Consider the following 26,024-nt stretch of genomic DNA (forward strand, 5'->3'; position numbering starts at 1 on the left):
CTTCTTTCTCTCAACAGACTATTTTGGAGATTCATCCAGATTTTCCCACATATCAGTATTTTGTACCTCTTTCTTGCTTAGTAGTAATTCCATTGTATGAAAATACCATAATATGTTTGGGCTTCCCAGGTGGCACTAGAGGTAAAGAGCCCACCTGCCAATGCAGGAGACAGAAGAGACTTGGGTTCAATCCCTGGGTCAGGAAGATCCCCTGGAGCAGGGCATGGCAACCCACTCTAGTGTTCTTGCGTGGAGAATCCCATGGATAGAAGAGCCTGGCAAGCTACAGTCTATGGGGTCACACAGAGTCGGACATGACTGAAGCTACTTAAAACACACACACACACACACACACACACACACACACACACGCACACACACACACCACAATATGTTTATCCATTCTCCTGTTGATAGAGATTTGGGTTATTTCCAGTCTGAGGTAATAATGGATGATGGTTAATTTTATGTGTCAACTTGGTTAGACTATGATACCCAGAGGTTTGGTCAAACAGCAATCTAGGATGCAGCTGTGAAAGTATTTTTTTAGAAGTGATCAACAGGCTTAGAGTGTACTCATACTCATTATACTCCATATTATGAAGGCAGATTATCCTCCATAATACTGGTGGGCCTCATACAGTCAGTTAAAGACCTTGTAAGAAAAAGACTGAGGTCCTCAGAGAAAGGATTTCTGCTTCCAGACTGCCTTCAGATTCAGAATTAAAGCATTAACTCTTATATAGGTCTCCAGGTTGCCCTGAAGACTTCAGATGAGAGTTCCTACAATCACATAAGCCAATTCTTTCAAACAAATAAAATCTTTCTCTCTCTGAATACATATACACAGCCTAGTGGTTCTGTGTCTCTGGGGAACCTTGACCAACACAATGGACAAACTTGCTATAAACATTCTTGCTGAAGTCTTTTTGTGGACATGTTTCCATTTCCCTTGGGTAAATATCTAGGCGTGGAATCGAAAGGTCAGTCCATGGGCATATATTTAACTTCATAAGAAAGTGCCAAACGGTTTTCCAAAGTTAAGGACATTTTTTCACTCCCATCAGCAATACATGAGAGTTCTAGCTGCTGCACATTCTTATCAACATTTAGTGGTGTCAGGCTTTTTAATTTTAGCTGTTTCAATGGGTGTGCATGGATATGTATTTGTAGTTTTTAATTTGCATTTCTCTGAGAGCTAATCATGTTCAACAGCTTCTCTTGTGCCTACTGGGTGTTTGTTTATCTTCTTTGGTGGACTGCCTGTTCAAATATTATGCGATTTGTTCCTTTTGAGTCTCAACTGGTAGCATTTAGTAGGAGTTACACAACTATTGAATGAATAAATAGAAGAATATTATATCCTCTATTATCAGTGATTATTCTGAAATGATTATTAAATCTTTGTCCAGTTATTTATAATGCTTCTAAAGTGCTTCAGTAATGCCTGACACATAGGCAGCAGCCGACATTTATCAGCTACTAATACCATCCCTATTTTTTGTGAGGAATTGGAGATCAGAAATATTGTGTGACTTAACCCAGTTTACCTGGTTACTAACTGTCAAAAACGCTCCTCAACTCTGGGTTCTGTAATTTCACTTTTTTATTTTTTGTTATTAATAGCTTGACCATTTAAATATAGGATTCACCATTAAATGTGTTACTTCATTTTTCTCTTGACTGTTACTTATAGCACATCTATTATTGCAAATACAATGGTGCCGATCATTTTACTTGTATTTAACACATTTAAACACAATGATTTCGGGCTCCAAAATCACTGCAGATGGTGACTGCAGCCATGAAATTAAAAGACACTTGCTCCTTGGAAGAAAAGCTATGACAAACCTAGACAGCATATTAAAAAGCAGAGACATTACTTTGCCAACAAAGGTCCATCTAGTCAAAGCTATGGTTTTTCCAATAGTCGTGTATGGATATGAGAGTTGGACGATAAAAAAAGCTGTGCGCTGAAGAATTAATGCTTTTGAGCTGTGGTGTTGGAGAAGACTCTTGAGAGTCCCTTGGACTGCAAGGAGATCCAACCAGTCCGTCCTAAAGGAAATCAGTCCTGAATATTCATTGGAAGGACTGATGCTGAAACTGAAACTCCAGTACTTTGGCTACCTGATACGAAGAACTGACTCATTTGAAAAGACCCTGATGCTGGGAAAGATCGAGGGCAGGAGGAGAAGGGGACGACAGAGGATGAGATGGTTGGATGGCATCACTGATTCAATGGACATGAGTTTGTGCCAACTCCGGGAGGTGATGGACAGAGAAACCTGGCGTGCTGCAGTTCACGGGCTCGCAAAGGGTCAGACACGACTGAGTGACTGAACTGATTTAATTTAACTCATTTAATTCTCACTACAATCCTACAATCCTGTTATGAAAGTACTATTATATTTATTTTAGACAATGAAACTGTAGCACAGAGATGTTATGCAATTACCCAAGATCACATAGCTAATTAAGAGGTACAGGCAGGATTCAGGCTTGGTCGGTCCCATACCAATACCCAGGTGTTTTGTTTTGCTTCTAAACCATAATATTCTACTGTTTCTTATGACAAGAATAATTTTGGACAAGTTGAATTTGAGGGGTTAGTGAAACAGTGGGATAGAGAAGTTCAACAGAGTTATGACACACTTAGAAGAAAGTTATTGACAGAGATGGGGGCAGGGGGACCGGAGAGGAGAGTATGGTAAGACTGTGCCTGTGTGTTCAGTAAAGTACAGTGCAAGACCATTCTAGAAAAGGTGTGTTAGGAGTGGTTAGAGAAAGTGCTGAATATATTCAAAGATGGACAAATTCTAACAGTTTGATTCCAGAAAGTTCTATCATGGCCCCCATTTTTTATGGACCTGCCTTATCTACAAGGAGAGGCCTATAATGATGAAGTCTTATAATCTGCAATACTTTGTCCCTGAGATATTCCACAATATTTTGGCTGCTGTTTGCTGTTAGAGTCTGAGACATGTGGACCTGGGTTACCTGCCCACATGGCCCAGGAGCTCAAAGCCATTCTGATCTCAAAGCCATTCTGATCACCCCTTTTCTTTTTACTGGAAACCTCAAACACCCCCTCAAGTGTCCATTAAGTCAGGCTGACTCATTTCTCCTTCTGCTCAGATTTCACTCCCCTGAAAAGGCCATCTGAGGAGCAAGGAGTGAGTCAGTCCCATCAAGCTGGCAGTGCCCAGGGCTGGAGCTTAATTGGCCTTATCTTAGCTCCCACAGGGTAAGTAAGCATGCCAAGCCAGAAGATCTAACCCTGGAAAAACAGGCGCACACACGTAAAGGAGGCCTCTGTGACCTTAATGGGAGGTTAGCTGAAAGTCAGTCTATATTTGCTCCTGGCAACAGAATATTTATTGAACCATGGGCTACAAGGCACATTTAGTTTCCCTAAAAATTCATCTCTGCACTGGATGTTTGGGCATGTCAGAAACATCAGGACTTGCACAGCAGGTCTGAGCCAAAGTCTTCCTCTTGACAGTCCAGAGAGGCAGTGGTTGACAAGGAGTGACTAAGCCAGGCTGTGCCTACTGGGCTGCACACACAAACATGTTTTTGAAGCCCTGTATACACTCAGCAGGAACACCCTGTTCTTTCTGGCTGGTTGCCAAACACTTATGAGAGAGTTAGCTCGTTGCCAAGAATAGACACCAAGGCCTCTCTCCCGCCCCAGAAGGGGACCCTGTGTGGTGCTGGGTGGCCACCACCACCCCATCCCTACTCCTCAAGCCTTCCAGACCTAGCCTACAGACTGTTTCCCTGCACTTCTCAACCCCTTGGGTAGTTTTTAAATAATTACTAGAGACTAGTACATATCCCTGGGCCACTGCAGTTGTGCTATTCAAAGCCAAATGCAAATATATTCCTTGTTCTTTCGTTTGTTTTGCTTCTCTTAGCCCCAGGCTGTGAACCTTAGAGGCAACATCAGAGGAGAATAACCACCAGTCTTTTCCATTTCATAAAAGGTACAGACTGCGCTCCCACACTAGCCCTCTGCTGTAGTTCTGGCAAGGAACACAAAGCTTACTTGAAATTCAACCAGTGCAGGCAAAGTGTTGAAAAAACATTTATCTTCTCTCAGAGGTACTCCTCCCCAGAGTCTTCCTAAATCCTCAGTGTCTCCATTTGGTTCAGCTCTATAGTCAAATATTAAAATTTTTTTTCCTCTATGAAGTGCCTAAAAGAGGCAAGTGTCCAAATATTTTAAAATGAGTTTTTTAATATATTCCCTATATTTGTATAGGATATAGCTTCTTGTTTAAAATCTGCTTGCAGAGTTCTCTAAGTTTCAAAAATTCAACTGCTTTTTGGTCTATGGAATTCTGATTAACTAAGATAAAACTGCATGTCGTCAACTACCTGAAATTTTGGCATTTACTCAATCCATGCACCCACCCACCCACCCACCCATCCATCCATCCCTGCACTCATTCATTCATACTATACTTTCTGAGTTTGAAGATCCTAATAAGTAACTCATCAGCCTTTCTAGCACTAAAGTTGAGAACCTATAGTAATTAAGAGATGATAAATGTCACACAGATCCTCATTGCTTATTAAGCAACTTAAAACAGAAAAGCTCAGGAGAGAATGATCTGTGTGAGAGTTAAAGATCCTGCCATGGAGTGATTTCACCAACCATATGCAACTGCAAAATATAGAAAGCCAAGCCCAGGCAGGATAAGTTCATTCTGTGCTTAGGACCTGCTAATTGGTTTCACATGTATGTGCATGGAACCCTCCTGGGGCTAGATTCCAATATGGGGAGAGAAATGAAGTAATTCACTGAAAGATACATCTGAGTCAGACTGAACGAGCTGTTATGACACTGAGTTGTGGTTATAATCAGGGTTGGTGGGAGGATGACACTTTATTTAGGGAGGTATTGATGGTCCAAAAGAACTGACCTTGAATGCTATTTCTCTACTTCCTAAGTGTGACCTTGGCTTTTCACATTATTTATTCAGTAAGTATTCACTGAGCCCTATTATGTGCCAAATGGGCTTCCCCAGTGGTGGTGGTTCAGTAGTAGAGAATCGGCCTGCAATGCAGAAGACGCAGGAGACGCAGGTTCAGTCCCTGGGTGGGGAAGATCCCCTGGAGGAGGGCATGGCTACTCACTTCAGTATTCTTGCCTGGAAAAGCCGCTGGACAGAGGAACGTGGCGGGCTTCAGTCCATAGGGTCACAAAGAGTCAGACGCCACTGAGGCAACTGAGCACACACACATGTGCTGAGCATGGTGGGAGGTGATGGAAATATCCTTGCCTTTACAACATAGCACTGATTGTTTTTGGGGCTTCACTCTCCTAAGGCATAACAATAGCTATCTTTCAGAACTGTGTGGAGTTCACACATAACTCTGTATGTATGATAAGATACTAAGAGGGACTTATTGTCTCTAACTGGCAACTTGGCTCCAAATTTGGGGACAAATAGATGATAGAGGACAAAGAGATGATTGGGATTTATTAAGATGCAAATTCTGCTGCCCTCGTTATCACTCTCAACTCACTTACCTTGAGAGAACGATTGAATTGTTAATCTTCAGTTTTAGAAAGAATTCCATGTCTTTTCCTTCCTCCCTTGGAGGGTGGTCCTTCTAAAATAAGCCAATGGGGGTGCCTCAAGAGTGATTTGTAGAGATTGGGAAGGGGGTTGCCCACAAGAAGTTGAGCCTGGAATCTCATTTGTCAGTTGGATACCTACTTATGCAATGAATGGATTTGCTAAACTGCACTTTGTGCCTATTTGAGCAAAGGGAAAGAGGATTATGGGGAAAACTCGGGGTAAAGAAAATGGGCAGGAGGGGAATAGGGCACATTTTCATTATCTGGCAGGAGTGGATACCATGGAAAGTGTGAGTTACTGTGATGGAACCACACCCCGAAGTGTGACTAGAAGAGACCCCAACAGTAAAAGTCTGTAGGGTGGATTATATAGGGACAGGAGTTGAGGGAGATTGGAAAAGGTCCCCTGGAGCTGGTTTTCCCATGAGAGGTGGCCTCTCAGTGATGAGCCTGCCAGAGGGTCTTCCTAAGAGTCATCAGGTGTCCCTCAAGAGGTGCAGCATTTGGTTGGGTGCCATGAGGGAGGGCAGAACTCACAATGGCACCCAGTAAGTATTAAAAAAGAAAGTTTCTGTTCCCTTTGAGAATGCTGCCTCCCAGCCTTCAACACAGCAAAGGACTCAGAAGATGTCGGGGGGCAGGTTGGGGGGGTTGAGGAACAGGGGGTGGGGATCAGGAAGAGATGCCCCCTCTCCTTGCCCACATTCATGCCTCAGCATTGTCCCTGGATCCAGAGAGGAGATGGACATTTAAATTGGATGAAAATGAAAGTGGAAAGTGCTGGGGTATGTCTTTTAGAAGCTGAAAAGATCAGGAAATTGGCATCTGCTGGAGATGCCATAAAGTCTTGGGAAGTGGGGATTCAATGGAGCATGTTTTAAAGCAGTGATTGAAGAAAAATAAAACCCTATGAAGTTTGAACCCTGGTGAGTTCACAGTATTCAATAAACTGCTGACAAATGTGAAGTGCTTAGCAAACAGTCACTGCTTCACAAATGAAAGATATCATTACTCCTAGTCACCTAAAGAGAATAAATACTCAGAAAATGTCCATGTGTTTCAATATCAAAGAGCAAGTAAGATGCTCACTTTGTATTTTTGCTTTAAGAGAGACATAGAATGTTCATGATGTCTTCTGTTTTCCTCATGAAGTTCTTCTCAGGATGTTTTCTGGATTGTTTCACCACATTCCTTTTGCTATTTTAGGCATTTGCCTTTATATTTCATAGACCCTCTCAGGGAATGAGAGGATCTTAAAGGTCATCTGAAGCTGAAACTCCAATACTTTGGCCACCTCATGCGAAGAGTTGACTCATTGGAAAAGACTCTGATGCTGGGAGGGATTGGGGGCAGGAAGAGAAGGGGATGACAGAGGATGAGATGGCTGGATGGCATCATCGACTCGATGGACGTGAGTTTGAGTGAACTCCGGGAGTTGGTGATGGACAGGGAGGCCTGGCGTGCTGCAGTTCATGGGGTCGCAAAGAGTAGGACACGACTGAGCGACTGAACTGAACTGAAAGGTCATCTATTCCCACCTCCAACTTAGGTGAAGATAAAATACTATTTAATTATTAGAAAGATACTTCAAGTTCTTAAGAATGAAGTATCTCGTACGGGGGTGCAATAAAGCAATTTCTGCAGACTTAGTACACAACGAGGAAATCGAAAGTCCTGATGTGGTGAAGCAGAAGGAAGAGGACACCGGGCTTGCTAGGCACAGAGAGCCAGAAGACTCCAGCAGTGTTCCAGTTCATGTGCTATCAACCCTGCTTAGCACCCATTTCCTCAGCTATAAAATGGGGGTTGCAACAAGGACCACACCGAATCATGATGATTAAGTGAGATGATTATGTAAAGCATGGAACACAGTGCTGGGAACACAGCTGAGGCTCAAGAACTGTTTCCCCCTTTCTGCAGTTGCAGGGTCAGAAGACACCTCTGGGAAGAAGAAATAATGAGTTATTCAGAGAGAGAGGGATTGGGAAGGGGAGTATCAGGAAAAATCACTAAACTTTCACTTGCACAGTCGACTAGAGCTGGTACTCAAGTGCCATTATTAACAGGAACCACAATATCATAGTGACACTATTGGAGTAGAATGACATACTGGTATTTTCATATTTATTTCATAATGTATTGATAGCCTGGTATTAATATCTTGTTTATTCAAAAACAATGTTCAGAATTCAGCAAAATTTTCAAAAATCATTGAAACTAAATATTTGGTAGATTTTCCCTATAAAATGTATAAACATATAACATGAACTAGATTTCAAAAATTAAATATTAAACATACATTATCATTCTAATTTGAATTAATAGCAAGAGAAACAATAAAGATACTTATACTAAATAAACTAATATTATAAAAAGTGAAGAAAATAAATCCTGAAAATTAACAATGAGTTATTTGACTTTTTTGCAGGTCTGATCTTAAGAACCATGTGTATCAATGGTATCATCTTTGACGGTGAGCCAAATTTGGGGGCAAATTTTTCTAGCCACTAGAAAAGCTTTTTCATATTTTATACTAGCTGGATAAACAGTTAAGAGATAAATATAAACTAAATCCAAACTTCTTTCTCAGCATCTTTTACATACAAGTAATCTTATTTCCTGGGCTTCCCAGGTGGTGGTAGGGGTAAAGAACCGCCCTGCTAATGCAGGAGACATAAGAGATTCTGGTTCGATTCCTAGGTTGGGAAGATCCCCTGGAGGAGGGCATGGCAACCCACTCCAGTATTCTTGCCTAGAGAATCCCATGGACAGAGGAGCCTGGCAGGCTACAGTCCATAGGGTCGCAGACTCAAACGTGACTGAAGCAACTTAGCACACACATACAATCTTATTTCTGTGTGCTAATCTTTTAAAACTTTTTACTTTTATTAAAGACTTCAATATTTTTATTAACAGCAAGCTGTAGTTTTTGTTTCTAAGGCCCAGCAGTCGATTTGCAAGATCCCTGGTTCTTAGTTTCTGCTATGAAACAAACAGCCTTTGTTCAAACAAACAAAACAAATCAATCAAACAGATAAGGAGTTTCCACCACTGAACACTAATTGTTTTTGCTATCAACTTGGCCCCATTCGTAGATATCTTGAGGGTAAGACTAAGTCTTTGTTCTTTATAATTCTCTTTTAGGGAAGCTCTCCTTCTTTATATATTCAGATTAATGCTAAAAATAAAATTTAAAAATACCTCTTTCAAGAAGTAGACCTACAGAGAATTTGATCTGGGAAAATCTGTGCTAAGAGTTATACTCTTTTTCACTTACAAGCCCAAATACCTTGAGAGATCATAAAGCCTCCATGTAAATGCTGGGTTTAACTCTTTAGGTACTTCTCAAGACATAAATAATTCAGATTTTTAAAATATTGAAATAATGGTGTTATTATTATCAGATTGGGTGTTTGATACTTGACGAAGTATCAAAGCTTGATATACTGGAGTTCTAGAATATTGCAATTCAACACTATAGTCACTAGTTTAAATCATCTTGCTCAGAAAATTTTCCTTCATTAAGGTAAGTGTCTAAATTCCATTTTTAGAGTAAGTCCACATTGATTTAAGGCAGATGTTTACAGGGTCTATTTAAATACATGAATACACCTAAGATGTCCATTCCAAGTCCAATGCAATGGACATGAACTTGGGCAAACCTCCGTAGTGAAAGAGTCAAACACGTCTGGGCGACTGAACAACAACCAGGTGTCCTCACTTTAGTCGTTAATGAGAGGGATGCAGACCAAGTCTGTTGTTTTTCAAAGCTGAGCAGTGGACAGAGAACTGCAGGTAGGAGGAAGAGAATTATGATTGGAGGGTCAGACCCAGGAGGGAGGGGCAGTAGATTGGCCCTAGAAAGCCTGGGGCTGCCTCAGGGAGACAAAAGGGGCCTGGAAGAAATGCTGATGCAGGCAGGGAAGAGTCAGAGGGTGGCCAGAAACCTTCTCCAACACGTTTACACTGGGCAGTTTGTGGCAAAGCCACTGTATTAAGTGTGGCCGAGAAAATGCATTTTTAAAAAGTGACAGTCCAGGCTTTTAACAGCTTGAGGAAGGGAGAAAATCAGACCTGATATTGTTATTGATCCTCCCAAGTCAGTCTCCAACAGAAGTCCTGCTCTGTGTCACTGGGGCCAACAGAACAAGACCCAATTTGTATGAGGAACAGATGAAAGCTATACTCTGATCAAGGAACGGAGAGGTGCCAGCTTGCCTCTAGAACACACGCGCACCTGGACAGACCGCAGTGGGCGGGGCTGCGTTCCTGGGATCCTGCCGGCGGGGGAGGAGACGAGTTCTCCTGCAGTCGGCACAGGTGTGCGGCTCAGACTCCAGATGACAGCGCCTGAGCCGCGCGCGTCTCTGCGCAGGCCCGCCGCCGCCGTCTTGACTATCGGTGTCTTGCACAGCGGTCTGTGCCTGAGCCACGCAGGTGCTGAGATGTCCCCGAGGCCACTTCTCACCAGGACCTCTGGGTCCAAAGCGCCAAGTTTGAGACCTCTGCACGTGAAACTAGATGAAGCGCAAGAGAGAAGGTTAGACCTTATTTTAGCACCTAGACGCCATCTTATTTTTTTCCTGGGACCGCAGTGGGCTTTGCCGGTGATGGCGTGCACACAAGAAGTGAAGAAACACACAAATGCATATAATCAGAAAATATTTAGGAAAAAATTAATAAATGAGGTTGGGTAAGAAGTAACAAAATGATTAGTGAAATATGGGTTTCCTTAAAGGGGAATATTTTGAGCCAGGTTTTGAAAAGTTGAATGTTGTTGGCAGGAAGAAAATGTCTTTCTACACTGAGGGACTGGTATATACGAAGGTGTTATCTTAGCTTGGGTTCCTGAGAAAGGGTCTGAGGTTAATCTTATGAGCGTTCGTTTTCCTTTGGAATGCAATCCCAGAGAAGCAAGAGAGAGACACAAAGGAAGGCTAAAAATAAATTAAAAAATAATGTCAGGGAGATTTAGTTATAGAACATTCAAATGGTTGCTCAGTTATGCAGAACACCTCCAGAGAGTGATCTGCATCATGAATTCACAGCATCTCAGAAAAGGAGGAGAAAAGGGTGAACAGTCTATTACTGACGCCTTTCTGCCTACTATTTCTCATCTCTGGTTTGCCAGAGTGTTAACTTTCCCATCTTCCCACCAGACAGCTGTTGTGGTTTCTGCCATGATAGGAGTGATGGAGGTCATATCAGAGTCTGGCTTTTTCTCTCGAGCATTTGCAGTGAGGCTGAGATAACCAGGGTTAAATGATGAGCCTTCAAGGTTTTATAACTTTTGCAATGGCACGAGCCAGTCAGCCATTTGGCCTGCTCTCAACCAGAAGTTGGATCAAGCAGCACTCGAGTTGGGGACAGATGATGCTTTGTGGGGGGCTTCTGCGGTGGCCCAGTGATTAAGAATTCACCAGTAATGCAGGAGACTAAGGAGACGCAGGTTTGACCCCTGGGTTGGGAAGATTCCCTGGAGGAGGGCATGGCAATCCACTCCAGTATTCTTGCCTGGAGAATCCCATAGACAGAGCAGCCTGGTGGGCTACAGTCCATGGTGTAGCACGGAGTTGGACATGACTAAAGCGACTTACCATGCATGCTCGAGGCCTTGTGTATGTGAGGAGACTTAGGAGTTTGGTCTGGTCCAGGGATGAAAATGGATGGTGAAAAAATAAGCATGTGTAGGGGAATAGGGCCCAGGCTGATGGATGATTTATGGCATCCTTTGGATGACATTTCAGGAAGCTAGAATTTATAAGTTGATCTGAGTTTGAAATTTGCCCAGTTTGTTTTGCTTATTATGATTGATAGTATGATTTTAACTATTCAGTAATCTTTTCAACTTCCTTCCTAAACTTCAGAGGCTGGAAAGGTAAAACTAACACTTTTCAGATTCTGATGCAGCTAGAGTTCTGGAGATGATTCAGGTTGTGTCTAAAAGATGCAGTCATGACGCACTTGAATTCAGAACTGAAGGAGATGGCAATAAAAGTATTTATGATGCAATTGTAGCAGGGATTGAGTGTGTAGACAGGAGCCAGGATCAGACTTCCTATCATGGCCCTGCCTAAGGCTTCCAGCTGGCTCAATTGTGTGGTGTAGCTTTGGAAATTTCTCCTGGATGCTCAAACTGAGACTGTTTCTCTCTTAATTAATTTATAAGCTTTTTAATGCTCTATTAAAACAAAACAAGAGAGCTTCCTTGGTGGCTCAGATGGTAAAGCGTCTGCCTACAATGCGGGAGACCCGGGTTCAATCCCTGGGTCAGGAAGATCTCCTGGAGAAGGAAATGGCAACCCACTCCAGTATTCTTGCCTGGAAAATCCCATGGACGGAGGAGGCTGGTAGGCTACAGTCCATGGGGTCACAAAGAGTTGGACACGACTGAGCCACTTCCAGTCCATTTTTAGTTCGCTGATTCCTAGAATGTCGACATTCACTCTTGCCATCTCTTGTTTGACCACTTCCAATTTGCCTTGATTCATGGATCTGACATTCCAGGTTCCTATGCAATATTGCTCTTTACAGCAGCGGACCTTGCTTCTATCACCAGTCACATCCACAGCTGGATATTCTTTTTGCTTTGGCTCCATCCCTTCGTTCTTTCTGGATATATTTCTCCACTGATCTCCAGTAGCATATTGGGCACCTACTGATGTGGGGAGTTCCTCTTTCAGTATCCTATCATTTTGCCTTTTCATACTGTTCATGGGGTTCTCAAGGCAAGAATACTGAACTGGCTTGCCATTTGTTGGGTGTTGTCATTATAGACGTGCCTGAACCGGCTAAGTCTGCTCCTGCCCCTAAAAAGGGCTCTAAAAAAGCTGTGACCAAGGCCCAGAAGAAGGACGGCAAGAAGCGCAAGCGTAGCCACAAGGAGAGCTACTCCGTGTACGTGTACAAGGTGCTGAAGCAAGTCCATCCGGACACTGGCATCTCGTCCAAGGCCATGGGAATCATGAACTCCTTCATCAACGACATTTTCGAGCACATCGCTGGTGAGGCATCGTGCCTGGCGCATTACAACAAGCACTCGACTATCACATCCAGGGAGATCCAGACCGCCACGCGCTTGCTGCTACCTGGGGAGCTGGCCAAGCACACTGTGTCTGAGGGCACTAAGGCTGTCACCAAGTATACCAGCTCCAAGTAAGTATAATATGCCTTGCCGCTGTTAACGGAGAAGGCAATGGCACCCCACTCCAGTATTCTTGCCTGGAAAATCCCATGGACGGAGGGCCTGGTGGGCTGTAGTCCATGGGGTCGCTAAGAGTCGGACATGACTGAGCGACTTCACTTTCACTTTCTTCAGTGGACCACATTCTGTCAGATCTCTCCACCGTGACCCGCCCATCTTGGGTTGCCTCACAGGCATGGCTTAGTTTCATTGAGTTAGACAAGGCTGTGGTCCTAGTGTGATTAGACTGACTAGTTTTCTGTGAGTATGGTTTCAGTGTGTCTGCCCTCTGATGCCCTCTTGCAACACCTACCGTCTTACTTGGGTTTCTCTTACCTGGGACATGGGGTATCTCTTCAGGGCTGCTCCAGCAAAGTGCAACCGCTGCTCCTTACCTTGGACGAGGGGTATCTCCTCAACGCCGCCCTTCCTGACCTTCAACCTGGTATAGCTCCTCTAGGCCCTCCTGCACCCGCACAGCCATGGCTCCTTGGACATGGGGTAGCTCCTCCCGGCCGCCACCCCTGACCTCAGACTCGGGATAACTCCTCTTGTTGCCGCCCCTGACTGCAGCCATGAAATTAAAAGACGCTTACTCCTTGGAAGGAAAGTTATGACCAACCTAGATTGCATATTCAAAAGCAGAGCCATTACTTTGCCAACAAAAGTTCGTCTAGTCAAGGCTATGGGTTTTCCAGTGGTCATGTATGGATGTGAGAGTTGGACTGTGAAGAAGGCTGAGCGCCGAAGAATTGATGCTTTTGAACTGTAGTGTTGGAAAAGACTCTTGAGAGTCCCTTGGACTGCAAGGAGATCCAACCAGTCCATTCTGAAGGAGATCAGCCCTGGGATTTCTTTGGAAGGAATGATGCTAAAGCTGAGACTCCAGTACTTTGGCCACCTCATACAAAGAGTTGACTCATTGGAAAAGACCCTGATGCTGGGAGGGATTGGGGGCAGGAGGAGAAGGGGATGACAGAGGATGAGATGGCTGGATGGCATCACTGACTCGATGGATGTGAGTCTGGGTGAACTCCGGGAGTTGGTGATGGAAAGGGAGGCCTGGCGTGCTGCGATTCATGGGGTCACAAAGAATCGGACACAACTGAGTGACTGAACTGAGTTCAGTTCAGTTCAGTCGATGAAGTTCAGTTCAGTTCAGTCACTCAGTCATGTCTGACTCTTTGAGACCCCATGAATCGCAGCACGCCAGGCCTCCCTGTCCATCACCAATTCTCGGAGTTCACCCAGACTCACGTCCATCGAGTCAGTGATGCCATCCAGCCATCTCATCCTCTGTCGTCCCCTTCTCCTCCTGCCCCCAATCCCTCCCAGCATCAGGGTCTTTTCCAATGAGTCAACTCTTTGCATGAGGTGGCCAAAGTACTGGAGTCTCAGCTTTAGCATCATTCTTTCCAAAGAAATCCCAGGGCTGATCTCCTTCAGAATGGACTGGTTGGATCTCCTTGCAATCCAAGGGACACTTCACTTCAAAACAAAACAAAACCTATTTTGCTTAAATCACTTAAGTGAAAGTGAAAGTGAAGTCACTCAGTTGTATCCGACTGTTTTCGACCCCATGGATACCAGGCTCCTCCGTCCATGGGATTTTCTAGGCAAGAGTACTGGAGTGGGTTGCCTTTTCCTTCTCCAGGGAACTTCCTGACCCAGGGATCGAACCCAGGTCTCCCGCATTGTAGACAGACGCTTTACTGTCTGAACCACCAGGGAAGTCTCCAGTAAATCACTTAAAAGGGTAGTATTCTAAGGAAATGACTGTTGATACACTCATAATATTTTTTAAAGGTTTGCCAGAGAAGTTCTTCCTCTCTTACCCACTGGACTGCCAAGAAGTTCCCAAACCATTTTTATTATGAACCCAAATGCCTTTTAGGATTCAGTTCAGGTCAGTCACTCAGTTGTGTCCGACTCTTTGCAACCCCATGGACTGCAGCATGCCAGGCCTCCCTGTCCATCATCAACTCCCAGAGTTCACCCAAACTCATGTGCATCGAGTCAGTGATGCCATCCAGCCATCTCATCCTCTGTTGTCCCCTTCTCCTACCGCCTTCAGTCTTGCCGAGCATGGGGTCTTTTCCAATGAGTCAGTTCTTTGCATCAGCTGGCCAAAGTATTGGAGTTTCAGCTTCAGCATCAGTCTTTCCAATGAATATTCAGGACTGATTTCCTTTAGGATGGACTGGTTGGATCTCTTTGCAGTCCAAGGGACTCTCAAGAGTCTTCTGCAACACCACAGTTCAAAAGCATCAATTCTTCAGTGCTCAGCTTTCTTTATAGTCCAACTCTCACATCCATACATGACCACTGGAAAAACCAAAGCTTTGACTAAACGGACCTTTGTTGGCAAAGTAATGGCTCTGCTTTTTAATATGCTATCTAGGTTGGTCATAACTTTTCTTCTAAAGAGCAAGCATCTTTTAATTTCATGGCTGCAGTCACCATCTGCAGTGATTTTGGAGCCCCCCAAAATAAAGTCAACCAGTTTCCACTGTTTCCCCATCTGTGCCATGAAGTGATGGGACTGGATGCCATAATCTTAGTTTTCTGAATGTTGAGCTTTAAGCCAACTTTTTCACTCTCCTCTTTCACTTTCATCAAGAAGCTCTTTAGTTCTTCACTTTCTTCCATAAGGGTGGTGTCATCTGCATATCTGAGGTTATTGATATTTCTCCTGGCAGTCTTGATTCCAGCTTGTGCTTCATCCAACATGGCATTTTGCATGATGTACTCTGCATATAAACTGAATAATTAGGGTGACAATATACAGCCTTGATGTACTCCTTTCCCGATTAGGAACCAGTCTTTTGTTCCATGTCCAGTTCTAACTGTTGCTTCTTAACCTGCATACAGATTTCTCAGGAGGCAGGTCAGGTGGTCTGGTATTCCCATCTCTCTCAGAATTTTCCACAGTTTGTTCTGATCCACACAGTCAAAGGCTTTGGCATAGTCAATAAAGTAGAAGTAGATGTTTTTTTGGAAGTCTCTTGCTTTTTCGATGATCCAACAATGTTGGCAATTTGATCTCTGGTTCCTTTGCCTTTTCTAAACCCAGCTTGAACATCTGGAAGTTCATGGTTCACGTATTGATGAAGCCTGGCTTGGAGAATTTTGAGCATTACTTTACTAGCGTGTGAGATGAGTGCAATTGTGTGGTAGTTTGAGCATTCTTTGGTATTGCTTTTCTTTAGGATTGAAATGAAAACTGACCTTTTCCAGCCATGTGGCCACTGCTGAGTTTTCCGAAATTTGCTGGTGTATTGAGTGTAGCACTTTCACAGCGTCATCTTTTAGGATTTGAAAGAGCTCAACTGGAATTCCATCACCTCCACTAGTTTTGTTCGTAGTGTTGCTTCCTAAGGCCAACTTGGCTTTGCATTCCAGGATGTCTGGCTCTAAATGAGTGATCATACTATCATGATTATCTGGGTCATGAAGATCTTTTTGGTATAGTTCTTCTATATAGCCTTTTAGGATAGAGAAGCCTTAGAAATGGACTCAGATGCCCTCTTTGTCTTGTGAGCATTTTGATAAGTCTGACTTTAAGATTTTAGCCAAAAGCCTTATAGATGTAGGCCAATTATTTGATGCTTCTGGGTCTATTACCTTCAGCATACCTTCCAGATAAAATATGAAATTAGGGAGAAGTTGTTGCACATTTTGTTAAGGTTCTTTTAATGTGTGATCATGACCAAGAAATCAAATTCATTTAGGTACATTCAAGCTTCTGTTTCTTCATGGGCATTAGCTCTTTGTGTGTGTGCTAAGTTGCTTCAGTCATGTTCGACTCTTTGCAACCCCGTGGACTCTAGCCTGCCAGCAGGCATGAATTCAACCCCTGGCTGGGGAACTAAGATTCTGCATGCCATGTGGTCAAAGAAAATGTTTTTTCCCAATAAAATGTTTTTTCCTAATAATGTTAAGAGGAAAAAGCATTTGAGACTAGTGCTTGTTTGAGACTGAAGCAATGTGCAAGAAACAAAAGTGATGTATGTAACTAAGTATTCAAAATGGTTTTTAACAACATTCCAGAAAATGTTTTCCTCACAAAAACTTTCTCACCCAAAGGAAGAATGATTATTTGCAAAAATCTCAACTGACAAATTGAGCGACTGCACAACAACAACCACCAAAAGTAAAATTCATATCATGCTGAAATAATTTAAAAGATATGCGTTGTTTTCCAGATCCTTACCAGTCAAAGTATAGCCCATGGGCCAGAACCATTAGCATCATCTGGGAATTGTGAGAAATTCAGTCTCTGGCCCCTTCCAGGCCTACTGAATTAGAATCTACATTTTAACAATATTCCCATGTGATTTGTAAGCACATTAGAGTTTCCAAAGTCCCATTTTTGATATTGAAGAATTGTTCATAAGGCCAGGTGTTGAAATGATTCCATTTAGCATTTAAATTGGAGAAGGCAATGGCACCCCACTCCAGTACTCTTGCCTGGAAAATCCCATGGACCGAGGAGCCTGGTAGGCTGCAGTCCATGGGGTCGCTGAGGGTCGGACACGACTGAGTGACTTCACTTTCACTTTTCACTTTCATGCGTTGGAGAAGGAAATGGCAACCCACTCCAGTGTTCTTGCCTGGAGAATCCCAGGGACAGGGGAGCCTGGTGGGCTGCCGTCTATGGGGTCGCATAGAGTCGGACACGACTGAAGCAACTTAGCAGCATTTAAATATGTCCAATGTCTAAAATGGCAAATGACCATTGAAGTGAAGTAAAGTGAAAGTCGCTCAACTGTGTCTGACTCTTTACGACCCTGTGAACTATAGCCCGCCAGGCTCCTCTTTCCATGGGATTCTTCAGGCAAGAATACTGGAGTGGGTTGCTGTTTCCTACTCCAGAGGATCTTCCTGACCCAGGGATCGAACCCTGGTCTCCTGCATTGCAGGCAGATTCTTTACTGTCTGAGCTACCAGGGAAACCATAAATGCCTATTCAGTTCAGTTCAGTTCAGTTCCTCAGTCGTGTCGGACTTTGCCACCCCATGAATCGCAGCACGCCAGGCCTCCCTGTCCATTAAGGATCAGCAGATACTTATTTGTGTCCCTGTCAATGCTATTGTATGTGGATTATTAATTTAGTCAACTTTTATTGTTATCACGAGGACTCTGTTTTATTCATTGGTATTTCTTGAGCTTCTTAAAGTGAGAAACAGTCCTTATTTTTTTTTTTAACTTACTCTTGTAGCTAATTGTTTTTCTCATTTTTTTGTTGTTCTTTCAGTTTCCAATGATGGATTGTCATTTAAAGACTCCCCAGAGTCTTACCAAATGCCCTCGTTTGTTCTGGCAGACCCAGAGGCATTTTCTCTGTTCCTTCTTGCTTATAGAACCATGATTGGCTCAGTGTCAGGATATTTTTAGCCCGAATCTAAGCAAATCATGATGGTCTTGTGTCCCTTTACCATATTCTGAATTTCCCATCCTTGTTTATAACTAAGGTGACTGAGACCTGACCAAAAAGGGAAAAGTTGGAGGCTTATGGGAAAGCCTTTATTCCCTAATAAAAACAACAAAGGTGAAAAGGTAGCTTGCTGGGCCCTGTAATTGCTTCTTTTAACCTAAAAGACAAGATGCCTAGTGCTGTGAGTGTCATTTTGAAACCGTGATGTGATAAAAATAAGACTTGCTGAGAATGGTAGAGAGGAAGAGTAGAAAGAGCCCAGTTCCTCTTGACAAGATTGAATCAACACTCATGTCCTGGACTCAATTTCAGGGTGTGGGTTATGGAAAAACAAAACAAAGGGAACAACAAAACGAAACCCACTCCTGCCTCCAAACCCCGCCTGCTTAAGATTTGGTTAGTCTCTTTTGTTGTTATTTGCGATTGAAAGTATTCCTAACTGGTACAGATAAGGAGGGCTTACTATAGTTAGGGGGCTTCCCAGGTGGTGCTAGTGGTAAAGAACCCACCTGCCAATTCTAGACATAATTCTAGAGACGTGGGTTAGATCCCTGAGTCAGGAAGATCCCCTTGGGGAGGGCATGGCAACCCACTCCAGTATTCTTGCCTGGAGAACTCCATGGACAGAGGAGCCTGGTGGGCTACAGTCCAAGGGGTCACACAGAGTCGTACACGACAGAAGCAACTTAGCACTCACGCAGGCGCTAGAGTCAGAGAATTACTTTGTAAGGGCAAATGGTTTTGCCCTCTATGGCTTATGGCACTATGTAGGGAGGCAACACAGAGGATTAGAAGAGCTAGATTCTGCTGTTGGCCTCTACCCCTTTTAGCTGTGAGAAATTGCAGCCTTGCTTTACAGAAACATTGGCTCTGCTATTTACAATATGAGTGTCAACTCCCAGTGCTTTCTTTTCTAGCAAAAGAAAAGGAAAGAACTCAAGGAAAAGAAAAAAAAAAAATTGGTTAAGTTCTGGAGATTTTTTTTAGGTAAATGTATGAGGTTGTATAAAACTTGCCAGAGAGATGTTTTCCTTGTTATTCGTTGTTTCCTGAAACTTAGGCTTAATTATAGTATCTTCCCAGTAGCATGTTTTGATGGACATAGTGATTTTCTTTCTCTTTTGGGGATGAAAGAGAAAAGTAAAACTTCAGGAAGATTTTCTTTTAAAGCAATAGCCCTCTTTTCTAAGGTAAACAAACTGTTATGGTGACTCAAGACCTATTTCCTCATATCGTGTTTTAAATACAGGATGTAAAAAGTCACATCTAGGTCCTGTTAGGAAAATAGGAACATTTTGAGAGAAGTACCAGAGTAGCGTTCCATGTCTTTTATGTCTGGTAGATTTTAGGTAAAATTTGCTACAGACTTTTCAAACTGGTAAGTTTTGATAGTCCGTAGATAGACACCAAATGGTTTTAATCCACCTAATGCTTTAAAAAATTTGAGTTTGTTGCCAGCAACTCCTCTGTTTTCTGTTCCACCTTACAGTCCTACACTTAGATTTGCTCCATCTCAGAAGCCCTGGCACTCTCTTGGTGCCAAAGTTGCGTTAGGGTGAATGGTGAGATCAGTGCTGGTGGGTGTTGTGGATTGAATAGTGCTCCCATGAAAGATGTTGATGTTCTAAACCCTAGCATCTGTGAATGCCCCCTTACCTGGAAATAAGGTCTTTGTTGATGATCAGGTTAATATAAAGTAATTAGGGTGGGTTCTAATCCAATATGACTGTATCCTTATACAAAGCAGAAATGTGAACATAGAGACAGAAGGAAGATAATCTGAAGATATAGCAGTCATGCCATCTATAAGCCAAGAAACCCCCAAGGCTACGAGAAGCTAGGACCAGACTAGCATGGAACAGATTTACCCTCACCTTCCTCAGAAAGAACCAACTTCTGACACCTTGATTTAGAACATCCAGCCTTCAGATCTATGAGACAATCAATTTTTATTGCTTAAGCCACCCAGATTGCTGTCTTTTCTTATAGCTGACCCTGGAAACTCATCGAGTGGAGGAAGACCTTCACCATTCTGACAGAAGAGTTCCAGCCAGGGCAACATGGAACCCAGTGCTTAGCAAAAGTTAAAGTCAAAGCACTTGTAGTATTTTTTTAAACAATTATCTTTTAAAAATATATTTCTAATTTATTTAGGAATAAAAATGTATTCCTAATACAATTTTTAATATGGGTGGGAACTGAGCTAGAAAACAAATCTGAGTGAAAGAAAACATCCTATACTCAAAATTTCATAATTGCATCTTTATTTATTGAGGTTCCATGCTCCTTAACTGGTTTATTACACCCAGATTAACCCTGCAGAACATGTTTTTATAATGTCCACCTTGTTAGACTGCCATTCATTCCCTGAAATTTGTTTCTCTTTTAAATGTAAAAGTCAAAAGGTATTTTATTTTAATATTTCTTTGATCCTAATTTCCCTAGACCTCTGCCAACTCTGACTTTAACATGTTTGGGTCTTGCCTAAACTCAAAGTGGACCTCCACAACCTTAGCAAAACTCTTCTAGGAAAGTCTATAACATTCCTTAATATCTGCTTCACTGTATAAAAAATTCTTTCTGGGCTCCCCTTGAAACCATATTTCAAAACAAATGTGTTTATTCTTGCATTATCCTTAGTAAGAGATTAAAAGCTATGTAATAAGATAAAACTATGTCCACTGAGGGGAAAGTTTTAAGTTATTCTCTAGTCTTCACTAAATAACCATAGTTCCTCTAATCTTAAAGTTTTAGCTTTCAACTTTTAGTTATTTGAATTTGTAGGCAGGGAGCCCTCATCAATTTCTCCATGTTAAGATAAAAATCACCAAACTGGAGATGAATTATTAAGGCATCAAGAAAAAATATCTAGTATGCATGTCGAGAGGAAAGCTTCCCACAGTAAAATTTCTAGATAGAAGTTAAAGTTTCTGTAGACTGAGCTGCTCAGATTAAAAGAATATAGCAATTCTTTTATACTCCTTATAAAAGAAAGTACAAACACATGGTGAAACTATTTTTCTTGCCATGTCAGCATTCCTTTGAGAGGAAAGAAAGAAAATGTTTTGTTGGGAGTTCTTCAGTTTAGCTCTACAGAGACTTAAAAATGTTTTGACTTTCAAAGGCACTTTTACAGAGCTGTAAAACTGCCTGTCTCCTCTCCAGATTATCCTGTATGCAAAGGCAGCGCTAATTTTTATAAAATGCTACTTTGATCATTCAGTTCCTTGGTCAAATTGATTATGGCTCCCTACTATTTTTCAGATCATGTCTTATACTTTTCAAGATCTTTGATATGTATACCCATCTTTATTTCATTTTACCCCACCATACAATTCATCACCTTTGTTTTATGGCCTTTCTCTCCCTCTGTCAACTCCAACACATATGGGTTTATAAAGTTACTCACACACACATACACCCGCCTGTGCTCCATGTATATTCTGGTCCTCAGACTTTTACTAACACTTTTCTTCTTTTCTGCTGTCTGCTTGTACCTTTTTCTCCTAGCTGGATCCTAAATTTCTTTAAAGGCTCCATTTCCTTCTAGGAAGCACCTCTTATTACCTTTATCTACATTGTTGTTCTTGTTCAGTCACCCAGTTGTGTCCAACTCTTTCTGACCCCATGGACTTCAGCACGCCAGGCCTCCCTGTCCGTCACCATCTCCCAAAGTTTGCCCAAGTTCACATCCATCACTTTTGTGATGCCATGCAGCCATCTCATCCTCTGATACCCTCTTCTCCTTCTGCCCTCAATATTACCCAGCATCAGGGACTTTTCCAATGTCAGCTGTTTGCATCAGATGACCAGAATACTGGAGTTTCAGCTTCAGCATCAGTCCTTCTGACAAGTATTCAGGATTGATTTCCCTTAAGATTGACTGGTTTGAACTCCTTTCTGTCCAAGTAATGTTCAGGAGTCTTCTCCACCACCACAGTTCATAGGCATCAATTCTTTGTGCTCCGCCTTCTTTATGATCCAGCTCTCACAACCTATTGTGACCACAGGGAAGACCACAGCCTTGACTGCGGACCTTTGTGGGCAGAGTAAAGTGTCTTCTTTTCAGCCTCTTCTGTCTAGGTTTGCCATAGCTTTCCTGCCAAGAAGCAACCGTCTTCTGATTTCACGGCTGCAGTCACCATCCTCAGAGATTTTAGAGCCGAAGGAGAGGAAATCTGTCACTACTTCCACCTTTTCCCTTTCTATTTGCCATGAAGTAATGGGGCCAGATACAGTGATCTTAGTTTTTAAAAATTTGAGTTTTAAGCCAGCTTTTTCACTCTCCTCCTTCACCCTCATCAAGAGGCTCTTTAGTTACTCTTTGCTTTCTGCTATTAGAATGGTATCATCTGCATATCTGAGGCTGTTGATGTTTCTCCTGCCTGTCTTGATTCCAGCTTGTAATCATCCAACCATGGCATTTCTCATGATTTGCTCAGTGTATAGATTAAACAGAGTGACAGCAGACAGCCCTGTCGTACTCCTTTCTCAATCTTGAACCAGTCAGTTGTTCCATACAGGGTTCTAATTGTTGCTTCTTGACAATACAGGTTTCTCAAGAGACAGGTAAGATGGTGTGGTATTTGCATCTCTTTAAGAGCTTTCCACAATTTATTATGATCCACACAGTCAAAGGCTTTGACATAGTGGATGAAATAGAAATAGATGTTTTTCTGGAATTCCCTAGCTTTCTCTGTGATCCAGTGAAGGTTGGCAATTTGATCTCTGGTTCCTATTCCTTTTCTAAACCCAGCTTGGACATCTGGAAGTTCTTGGTTCACATAATGCTGAAGCCTAGCATGCCAGATTTTAAGCATGACCTTACTAGCATAGCATATGTGTGTGATTTTCTGATGGTTATCACATTCTTTAGTACTACCCCTCTTGGGAATTGAGATGAGGATTGACATTTTCCAGTCCTGCGGCCACTGCTGGGTCTTCCAGATTTGCTCACATATTGAATGCAACACCTTGACGGCATCATCCTTTAGTGTTTTGAATAGTTGTACTGGGATTCCGTCGCATACACTAGCTTTATTAACAGCGGTGCTTCCTTCACTTGACTTTGCTCTCCAGAATGTCTGGCTCTGGGTTGCTGACCACACCATTGTAGTAATCCAGTTCATTAACATCTTTTTTGTATAGTTCTTCCGTGTATTCTTTCCATCTCGATCTCTTCAGCATCTACTAGGTCTCTACTGTTTCTGTCCTTTATTGTGCCCATCTTTGGGCAAAATGTTCCCTTGATATCTCCCATTTTCCTGAAGAGATCACTAGTCCTTCCCCTTCTGTTGTTTTCTTTTAGTTCTGTTCATCAAAGAAGGCCTTATCTCTCTGCTGTTCTTTGGAAATCTGCATTTAGTCGGATATACTTTTCCCTTTGTCCCTTGCTTTTTGCTTCTCTGCTTTCTTTAGCTATTTGTAAGGCCTCCTCAGATAGCCACTTTGCCTTCTTGCTTTTCTTTTTCTTTGGGATGGTTTTGTTCACTGTCTCCTGTATAATATTATGGACCTCCACCTGTAGTTCTTCAGGCACGCTATTTACAAGTTCTAATCCCTTGAATCTATTCATTACCTCCACTGCATATTAATAGGGGATTTGATTTAAATTGTACCTGGCTGGTCTAGTGGTTTTACCTGCTTTCTTTAGTTCAAGCCTGAATTTTTCTATGAGAAGCTGATGACCTGAGCTACAGTCAGCTCAAGGTCTTGTTTTTGCTGACTGTGTACAGCTTCTGCATCTTTGACTATAAAGAATGTAATCAATTTGATTTCTGTATTGACCATTTGGTGATGTCCATGTGTAAAGTCATCTCTTGTGTTGTTGAAAAAGGATATTCTCTTTATTCAATGATTTTGGATAAGGATTGTCTACATTTGGACATCCATTTTCTCATCCTTGCTTCTGATTTAGATTGATGCTGTCTGATGCTTGGTTAAATGCTACTTCAGAGGAATTTCTAATTTTTGTTGTGAACATACAGGCTGCTATAATTTTCATGCTTCCTTTGGATCTTTCACAGTCCTGAACAATGATACAGTGTATATCCAATTTCAGCAGCTCCCTTTTTACCTCTCTATAGGGAGCTGCAGCAAGGACCCGATGCAAAGCACCCATATGTGAGGAGTCTTACCTGCCAAAATACCCACCAACCCTCTTCTCTTGGGTAGGCCAAGGCAACTAGGCCACTATAGCCATCGCCATCTCTGTGGATCAAGAAGAGTCGGAATGGATCTCCCCAATGTTGTATCTCCTTCCCCTGTCTCCAAGTCTGAATTCTGTGAGACTCAGTCTCATGGAATAATCAAAACTAAAATAGCACTTCTTCAAATCTGTATTGTTTGTCATCCTTTGAGGCAACACCCTCACTTTATGATCTTTTGTGTGCTCACCTTTATAGAACTCACCTCCTTTGACAATATCACTTCTTTTCCAAACTCTTGTTATGTCTTCTGGAACTCAGCCCTACACACTGGCTACCTGGACATTTCTTTACTTCATTACATTCATACAAACTGGACTTTTTCCAAATCACTTCTTCTGAAGGTCTCCTAACACAGATATGGGTTCATCGAATTTATCTATAAATAATGAGTTACTTGTGACTTCAGCATCTAGAGGACTAGATTTCAATCATGTGTTCATAAATACTCCAAGCTTTCATTGCCTCTTTATTTTTATTTTACCTATTGGGTGAACTCACTACCATAGGTGACTGTAACTCTCCATGTTTTCCCTGCCTACATGGAAATCAGAAAACTGCAGCCCGTTCAAGGTGTTAAGAAAAATTTTTTCATGTCTAAATATTTGTTTAAAAAGCCAAGAAAAATATATGAAAGAGACCATATGTAATGCACAAAGCCTAAAATATTTGCTACCTGGCCCACTTTAACAACCAAAACATGATCCATCTCCCCTCGCATGGCTCCCTCTTGTAATAGAGGACACGTTTGTCCCCCTCGCTAGTGAAAGTTTTGCCACCAGTGCTCTGACTCATCCTTTCCTGCTATGGTGGACGTATGCCTTTTGTTTCTACCATCCTTTCCTTTGGGGAAACACCTCTACCCATTTTGTGTTATCTTTCCCAGTCTACATGGCTTGAAAAGTGAAAGTGTTAGTTGCTCAGCTATGTCGGACTCTTTTTGACCCCATGGATGATAACCTGCCAGGGTCCTCTGTCCATGGAATTCTCCAGGCAGGAATACTGGAGTGGGTAACCATTCCCTTCTCCAGGGCATCTTCCCAACCCAGAGATAGAACCTGGGTCTCCTGCATTACAGGCAAATTCTTTACTGTCTGAGCCATTAGGGAAGCCTCTATATGACTTAAATTGGAATAATTATCACCACACCCCTCTTCCTCTAGCCCCATAGATAGGCACATGATTGAGCCTTGGATGCTTAGAACATTTCAACTCCATATTTACAGAAGTTGATTCTGAAAAAGACATCTGATCAAAGCTGGGTCTGGAGACATTCCAGGAGTTGTTCTAGAATAAGATGCTTACACTGAGTCCACTCCAGAGAAACGTCCCCAGCAATGGGTCCTGCTGCCTGGTCAATAGAATGAGACTGAATTCTATTCAGAAGCAAAGGAAAGCTTTGTTGTTTGACCAAAGAATGGAGAGGGGCAAGCTCTCACTCTAGAGCACACGCTCTCCTGGACAGGTCAGGAGTGGGGCTACTTTATAGGGTTCACAGCAGAGGGGAGGGTATGGAGTTCTGGCAGGTTGGTTGTGGCTCCAGATAACAGTGCTGAGTGCACGGTCTGTGTACACAGCCTGCTGCTGCCATCTGGAATTGTGGAG

General features: G+C 42.5%; 1 protein-coding gene across 2 annotated transcripts; it reads left to right on the plus strand.

Moving 5' to 3' along the window:
* The first annotated feature begins 8,538 nt into the window (after positions 1-8,538).
* LOC102413516 (histone H2B type 1-C/E/F/G/I-like) lies at positions 8,539-25,683 on the plus strand. Of its 2 annotated transcripts, XM_044946454.2 has the most exons (3): positions 8,539-10,133; positions 12,370-12,748; positions 24,300-25,683. In XM_044946454.2, the coding sequence occupies exons 1-3, from the start codon at positions 10,115-10,117 to the stop codon at positions 24,385-24,387; spliced, it is 486 nt and encodes a 161-aa protein (XP_044802389.1). In that variant the 5' UTR covers positions 8,539-10,114; the 3' UTR covers positions 24,388-25,683. The 2 variants fall into 2 exon arrangements, 1 of the variants encoding a protein (XP_044802389.1); XR_006552646.2 differs by lacking the exon at positions 12,370-12,748.
* The last annotated feature ends 341 nt before the right edge of the window (positions 25,684-26,024 follow it).

Source organism: Bubalus bubalis, chromosome 8, assembly GCF_019923935.1.
Source record: "Bubalus bubalis isolate 160015118507 breed Murrah chromosome 8, NDDB_SH_1, whole genome shotgun sequence".
Taxonomy (NCBI): domain Eukaryota; kingdom Metazoa; phylum Chordata; class Mammalia; order Artiodactyla; family Bovidae; genus Bubalus; species Bubalus bubalis.